The 8,637-nt window shown below is 35.4% G+C and overlaps 1 protein-coding gene across 1 annotated transcript; it reads right to left on the bottom strand.

The window, feature by feature from the left end:
* Positions 1–1,467: 1,467 nt before the first annotated feature.
* Positions 1,468–2,403, bottom strand: Or6c3d (olfactory receptor family 6 subfamily C member 3D). Its single transcript, NM_001000940.1, has one exon. The coding sequence runs from the start codon at positions 2,401–2,403 to the stop codon at positions 1,468–1,470; it is 936 nt and encodes a 311-aa protein (NP_001000940.1).

The raw sequence follows: 8,637 nt of genomic DNA, 5'->3' as shown, positions 1-8,637 counted from the left end.
TACTACACGGTTGCATTTCTCCTCAACTTTCTCCAGCTTTTCCCTAATACAACCAGAAGGGTTAGCAGCTTCTGTTCATTGGTTGACTACACATATCTTTATCTGACTCTTTCAGCTGCTTGTTGGGTCTTTTGGAGGAATGAATGGATAAAGAGAATAGTAAGAAGCATTTGAAAATACTTAATTAGAAGGCCAATATTTAGAGTACGAAAATGACTCTAAAACATTAAATTCCCCAGAGATATGTCATTTTTCTCACAGTGGGATGCTTTGGTTTTTGAACCTTGGCATGTAGTTAAGATTTAAAATCTAAAACTTCCTTCCCAAATGTATTAAAATTGGTATGAAAGACTTTTATTCATTTTTCACATCTCAGTTTGTATGTTATGGTGTCCCACACACAGAAATAAGTTATATGAGATATAACATTTTCTAATCTGAACCAGTTGGGAAAATGTAAAAGAAAGAAATGAACTCTCACACAGTGTAACTATTAATCAGCAACAGACACTTAAAGGCAGAAGACAGGTTATTGAATTGATGCCCACATTGTTGAAACAATTAGAGGGCATCCCCAAATTACCTTTTGTGTTTTAAAGAAGTAACTCACTTAATTTACGGGAAAAACAAGTGTGGCACAGTTTAAAATCTACAAAGCATAAACTTGCATTTAAGGTGCATTGAAAAAGGGCCTATTGCTCATAAGGAATGAGTATACAGAACATAGACAATCTTAAATGCTATGAAAAATGTCAATCAATCTTGAAAATATGGAAAATAAAATTTACAACTTTATTTCTGATTATTTTGATGACAGAATATGTAGATTATGGATATATAAACAAAATTAAAACTGTTATGATATCTCCCATATAATATTTCTTTAAAATACATAACACTTCCAAAAATCTATGAGAAAATTTTATTTTATTGTTTTTATTGTTTTTATTAGCCTTTTGGGAATTGTGTACAACATTGTTTGGTCACATTCATCTTTGCACAATTCTTCCTAGAGCTGTCCCCTTCCTTCTCAATCAACTTTGTGTCTTTTTATGAACACCAAGTCAGGTTGTGCTGCCCAAATATTCTAAGATGTGTGCTCTTCCATTAGAATGTGAACATTTTATCCAAGTTTATACCCTGAAAAAAGAAACTCTTTTTTTCCTGGCATCCAAGAATTACCAAGAGCTCCTAGGCTACGGGTGTAACTTTGTTCCTCAGTTTCCTCTCAGTACTGGGATTTGTTTTGACTTTGGATTTTCCCATCCTGTCAATATTTATTAAAGATTTCCAAACAGCAGTGTATTATATATATTTGATTATAAAGATAAGAGAAGAAACTGTGAAACTATATAAGTTAGTACAATATAACACATAAAGAAACTATCAGAGAAGATACTTAATAATTTCAAAATTATAATTCCTTTTTTCTTAGTAGAATTTTTTATTTTTAAAGTGCTTTTAATTTCATCTGCTTACAGAAAATACTAGTTTGTGTACTACACCTTTGAATGCTTGCTTTACTTGCTGGTTCCTCAGGGTATAAATGAAGGGGTTTAACATGGGGACAACAGAAGTATTGAGAATTGCCACACCTTTGGTCAATGAGGCTTTTTCTTTTGCAGAAGGATTGACATACATGAATATGCAGCTTCCATAAGATAGGGAGATTACAATCATGTGAGAGGAACAGGTGGAGAAAGCCTTTTTTCTCTGGCTAGTAGATGGAATTCTTAAAATAGTCCTGATAATGTACATGTAAGATAAAATCACCAATGCCAAAGTGAACAGCAGAGCAACCAGAGCAATGTAGAAACCAATCACTTCTAGTACCAATGTATCTGAGCAAGACAGTTGCAAGAGGGGGAAAAAGTCACATGCAAAATGATCAATGACATTAGAAGCACAGTAATCCTGCTGTAGCAAAAGCATAAGGGGTGGGAAAACAGTCAGAAAACCACCCAGCCAGGCACACAGCACAAACAAAGTGCAGAGTTTCCTGTTCATGATGGTTGTGTAGTGAAGGGGCTTGCAGATGGCAACATAGCAGTCATAGGACATGGCAGTTAGAATGTAAAATTCACACACACCCATGAAGATAAAGAAAAAGAGCTGGGCAGCACAGTTGTTATAGGAAATTGTTTTATTCCTGGTGACAATAGACCCCAGAAATCTAGGGATACATACGCTTGTAAATGAGACTTCCAAGAAAGCAAAATTCAGGAGGAAAAAATACATTGGTGTTTGTAGATGGGAGTCCACGAAGGTCAAAACGATGATAGTCAGGTTTCCAGTGACACTTAATATATATGTGATTAATAAAAAGAGGAAAATCACAATCTGAAGGTCAGGGTCATCAGAAAGGCCTAAGAGGATAAATTCTACAATCTCCGTGTGATTCATATCCTCCCTCTCCTCCCCCTTCTGATGCTGCTTCCTCTTCTATTACCTATTTTAAAGACATTTAGGGTAAAAAATATTTAAATGATTTGAAAGATATGGCACATGATTGATATAATTCTAATACAGTTTTAAAGTATTTTCTGTAATTCATAACAACCAGATTTGAACTATTACTATCACATACTTTTAGTATATATTTATAAGTGCAGCTTATTTAATGGCCTCTTAAGTATAACATGTTGGAAATTTTTGTATTGTAAGTTATAGAATTAGAAGATGGAATATAAAGTCAGTAATTTTTACTTCATGTCTCATTAGGACAAATCATTGTTTACAGTGAAACATGAATTTTCATTTTTAAGTTAATATATACATTACAATAGACTTCATTCTAAAAGCATAAATGTTTCTCTAGTGCTGTTGAAATGTACTGATAGCTCCTTATTTTTATACATGAGAATTCAGCCTATAATTCTTCTTAGCAAATAAAGTATTTAAAAGTTTTATCTACATTTAAGAAATTAAATTTATTTTAATAGCAATATTGTGGAATAACTGTTAAGAACAAGAGAAAAATAATATATATATATATGCTACTAAGATAGAATTTTTAACTATCTATCTTATTTTTAAAAAAACAAAATATATACTTTAGCTGTTGACTTATAATTCAGCCAACATATTTAGCATTTGGTTATGTCTAGAAAGTTAGAAAAGCATTTAGTGTACAAAGAAAATTTTCCATTTGGCAGTAAAGAGGCAGATACTATTTGCTTTCATTTTTCTCTAAAGCAAAAATGGGAGAATTTGTTACTTGCCTTAGGTCTTAGTAGCTCTGTCTCTTGAATTGTCCTACAGTATCTTTTCCATTTGATCATACTTTTGCTTATTTTGAAGCTTCATGGTAGATAATCTATTTCCCAGCTTTCTTGATCCACATAAGATCACTCATTGTATAGGTCCATTCATCCACAGGGATACCCAGATGTATATAGAAAACTGTTCCCATTCATTTTCACCAATTAATTAGTTCTCAGCTATTGAAACACAACACTAGAAGATATGATATTCTTTAGATTTTTGTCTCTTAAATACTAAAAATTGTTGCATATTTGTTTTATGAGGGTAGAATTTTGCTCTGAGAAACAGAGTATAAGGTATGGCTGCTCTGCTGGACATTTGCAACATTCATATTAATCAGACTTTAATTTCTATTTTTATGATGATTCAACAGAAATACTTCATGCAACAGTAGATTATTAAAATTCATCAGATATATGGAAATATAATCCAGCCTTCTTTAATTTCAAGTAGCCTTCAGGAAGTACCATTTAAGGAGAGAACAGAAGGATGGAACCACTCTGCTATTATAACTACAAACACTTCTGACAGCTTGTACTTGTGTAACAAATGCTCTAAGTATATATGTTTTTACTTCAAAAACCTTGGGCCATAGCTCTGCTGTCTTGTAGACCATAAGGGAATTTCTGGAGCCAACACTCAATATTTCAATAACCTCTAACCCTGCTCACCAGTGGTTCTGTCTTGAGAATGTGTTAATCATTGTATCCCAGAGAGCACACAATGTTGTCATCTACTAAATACCTACTGTCATTTAGTTACATTCGTTACTTCACATTTATTCTCATCTAATAAACCATGAGCAACAGAAATATTTATTAAATGTGCTTTCTTGAAATCCTGGAGCCCTTAAACAATTGACATTTAATTATATTTATCAAATGTAATTTTTCTATACACTTTCTGGATTATTCTTAGTTTTGGTAGGTGCCATGATATCATAAAATAAAAGGCTAGAATGATGCATTCAATATTAACAATTAAAACAAATTGTGCTCAGAGAGAGAGAGAGCTCACCACCCAGACAGACACTAACTCAGAGTAAAAGACTGGAAAACAAATGTTCAAACAAATGGTCAAAAAAAGCAAGCTGGGATAGCCATTCTAATATTGAATAAATTCGATTTTCAACCAAAGTCATCAAAATAGATAAGGAAGGACACTTAATATTCATCGAAGAAAAAATCCACCAAGATGAAATCTCAATCCTAAATATCTATGCTCCAAATACAAGGGGACCTACATACATAAAAGAAACCTTACTAAAGCACAAAGCACGCATTGCATCTCACACAATAACAGTAGGAGATTTCAATATCCCACTCTCATCAATAAACAGATCATTGAAACAGAAATTAAACAGAGACATAGACAAAGATAAGTCATGAACCAAATGGACTTAACAGATACTTATAGAACATTCTATCCTAAAGAAAAGGATATACCTTCTTCTCACCACCTCATTGTACTTTCTCCAAAATGGACCATATAGTCGGACATAAAACAGGCCTCAACAGATACAGAAAGATAGAAATAATCCCATGCATTCTATCAAACCATCACGGGCTAAAGCTGTTTTTCAACAAAAATAAGGGAAGAAAATCCACATATACATGGAAGTTGAACAATGCTCTACTCAATGATAACCTGGTCAAGGATGAAATAAAGAAAGAAATTAAAGACTTCTTACAATTTAATGAAAATGAAGGTACAACATACCCAAACTTATGGGACACAATGAAAGCTGTGCTAAGAAGAAAACTCATAGCTCTGAGTACCTGCTGAAAAAGACAGGAGAGAGCATATGTCAGCAGCTTGACAACACATCTGAAAGCTCTAGAACAAAGAGAAGCAAATACACCCAGGAGGAGTAAAAGGCAGGAAATAATGAAACTCAGAGCTGAAATCAACCAAGTACAAACAAAAAGGACTAAACAAAGAATCAACAGAACCAAAAGCTAGTTCTTTGAGAAAATCAACAAGATAGATAAACCCTAAGCCAGACTAATGAGAGGACATAGAGAGTGTGTCCAAATTAACAAAATCAGAAATAAAGAGGGAGAGATGACAACAGAATCAGAGGAAATTTAAAAAATCATCAGAACCTACTACAAAAGCCTATATTCAACAAAACTTGAAAATCTGCAGGAAATGGACTATTTCCAAGACAGATATCAGGTACCAAAGTTAAATCAGGAACAGATAAACCATTCACACAAACCCATAACTCCTAATGAAATAGAAGCAGTCATTAAAGGTCTCCCAATCAAAAAGAGCCCAGGTCAGACCTTCATAGAACACCTCATAACAATACTATCCAAACTGTTGCACAGAATTGAAAGAGATGGAGCACTACCGAATTCCTTCTATGAAGCCAAAATTACTCTTATACCTCAACAAGACAAAGACCCAACAAAGAAAGAGAACTTCAAACCAATTTCCCTTATGAATATCGACGCAAAAATACTCAATAAACTTCTGGAAAACTGAATTCAAGAGCACAGCAAAACAATCATCCACCATGATCAAGTAGGCTTCATCCCAGGCATGCAGGGATGGTTAAATATATGGAAAACCATCAACAAAATCCATTATATAAAAAACTGAAAGAACAAAACCACATGATCATTTCATTAGATGCTGAGAAAGCATTTGACAAAGTTCAACGCCCTTCATGATAAAAGTCATGGAAAGAATAGGAATTCAAGGCCCATATCTAAACATAGAAAAAGCCATATACAGCAAACCAGTTGCTAACATTGAACTAAATGGAGAGAAACTTGAAGCAATCCCGCTAAAACGAGGGACTAGACAAGGCTGCATACTCTCTCCTTACTTATTCAATATAGTTCTTGAAGTTCTAGCCAGAGCAATCAGACAACAAAAGGAGATCAAGGGGGTACAGATTGGAAAGGAAGAAGACAAAATATCAATATTTGCGGATGATACAATAGTATATTTAAGTGATCCCAAAAGTTCCACCAGAGAACTACTAAACCTGATAAACAACTTCAGAAAAGTGGCTGGGTATAATATTACCTCAAATGAATCAGTAGCCTTCCTCTACACAAAAGAGCAACAATCCGAGAAAAAAAAATTAGGGAAACGACACTTTTCATAATAGTCCCAAATAATATAAAATACCTTGGTGTGACTTTAACCAAGCAAATAAATGATCTGTATGATAAGAACTTCAAGCCACTGAAGAAAGAAATTGAAGAAGACCTCAGAAGATGGAAAGATCTCCCATGCTCATGGATTGGCAGGATTAATATAGTAAAAATGGCCATTTTACCAAAAGTGATCTACACATTCAGTCCAATCCCCATCAAAATACCATTCCAATTCTTCAGAGAGTTAGACAGATCAATTTGCAAATTCATCTGGAATAACAAAACCCCAGGATAGTTAAAACTATCCTCAACAATAAAAGGACTTCTTGGGGAATCACTATCCCTGAACACAAGCAGTATTACAGAGCAAAAGTGATAAAAACTGCATGTTATTGTAGCAGAGACAGACAGAAAGACCAGTGGAATAGAATTGAAGACCCAGAAATGAACCCACACAACTACGGTCACTTGATTTTTGACAAAGGAGCCAAAACCATCCAATGGAAAAAAGATAGCATTTTCAGCAAATGGTGCTGGTACAACTGGAGGTCAGTATGTAGAAGAATGCAGATCGATCCATGCTTGTCACTCTATAGAAAGCTTAAGTCCAAGTAGATCAAGGACCTCCACATCAAACCAGATACACTCAAACTAATAGAAGAAAAAGTGGGGAAGCATCTCAAATACATGGCACTGGAGAAAATTTCCTGAACAAAACACCAATGGCTTATGCTCTAAGATCAAAAATCAACAAATGGGATCTCATAAAACTGCAAAGCTTCTGTAAGGCAAAGGACACTGTTGTTAGGACAAAACGGCAACCAACAGATTGGGAAAAGATGTTTACCAATCATTTAACAGATAGAGGTCTTATATCCAAAATATACAAAGAACTCAAGAAGTTAGACCGCAGGAAGACAAATAACCTTATATAAAAAGGGGGTTCAGAAATAAACAAAGAATTCATAGCTGAGGAATGCCAAATGGCTGAGAAACACCTAAAGAAATGTTCAAAATCTTTAGTCATAAGAGACATGCAAATCAAGGATTTGAGATTTCACCTCACACCAGTGAGAATGTCTAACATCAAAAACTCAGGTTACAGCAAATGCTGGCGAGGATGTGGAGAAAGAGGAACACTTCTTCATTATTGGTGGATTCCAGACTGGTACAACCATTCTGGAAATCAGTCTGCAGGTTCCTCAGAAAATTGGATATTGAACTACCTGAGGACCCAGCTATACCACTCTTGGGCATATACCCAAAAGATGACCCAACATATAACAAAGACATATGCTCCACTATGTTCATAGCAGCCTTATTTATAAAAGCCAGAAGCTGGAAAGAACCCAGACTTCAATAGAGGAATGGATACACAAAATGTGGTACATCTACACAATGGAATATTACTCAGCTATCAAAAACAATGACTTTATGAAATTCGTAGGCAAATGGTTGGAACTGGAAAATATCATCCTGAGTGAGGTAACCCAATCACAGAAAAACACACATGGTATTCACTCATTGATATGTGGCTATTAGCCCAAATGCTTGAATTACCCTAGATGCACAGAACACATGAAACTCAAGAAGAATGACCAAAATGTGAATGCTTCACTCCTTCTTTAAAAGGGGAACAAGAATATCCTTGGCAGGGAATAGGGAGGCAAAGTTTAGAACAGAGGCAGAAGGAACACTCATTCAGATCCTGCCCTACATGTGGCCCATACATATACAGCCACCAAACTAGATAAGATGGATGAAGTAAATAAGTGCAGGCCGACAGGAACCGATGTAGATCTCTCCTGAGAGACACACCCAGATTACAGCAAATACATAGGCAAATGCCAGCAGCAAACCACTGAACTGAGAATGGGACCCCCATTGAAGGAATAAGAGAAAGGACTGGAAGAGCTTGAAGGGGCTCGAGACCCCATATGAACAAGAATGTCAACCAACTAGAGCTTTCAGGGACTAAGCCACTACCCAAAGACTATATATGGAATGACCCTGGGCTCCAACCTCATAGGTAGCAATGAATTGCCTAGTAAGAGCACCAGTGGAAGGGGAAGCCCTTGGTCCTGCCATGACTGAACACCTTGTGATTGTTGTGGGGGGTGGTAATGTGGGGAGAATGGGGAAGGGAAGTCCACATAGAAGGGGAGGGGGAGGAGTTAGGGGGAAGTTGTCCTGGAAACCGGGAAGGGGAATAACAATCAAAATGTAAATAAGTAATACTCAAGTTAATACAGATAAAAAA

The sequence above is a fragment of the Rattus norvegicus genome, chromosome 7 (genome assembly GCF_036323735.1).
Source record: "Rattus norvegicus strain BN/NHsdMcwi chromosome 7, GRCr8, whole genome shotgun sequence".
Classification (NCBI taxonomy): domain Eukaryota; kingdom Metazoa; phylum Chordata; class Mammalia; order Rodentia; family Muridae; genus Rattus; species Rattus norvegicus.
The sequence above is the reverse complement of the archived record's forward strand: the minus strand, read 5'-3'. Positions and strand labels throughout refer to the sequence as shown.

What these genes read in the sequence shown, in the direction of transcription:
- Or6c3d (NM_001000940.1), bottom strand. Translation starts at nt 2,403, where the DNA reads ATGAATCACACGGAGATTGTAGAATTTATCCTCTTAGGCCTTTCTGAT.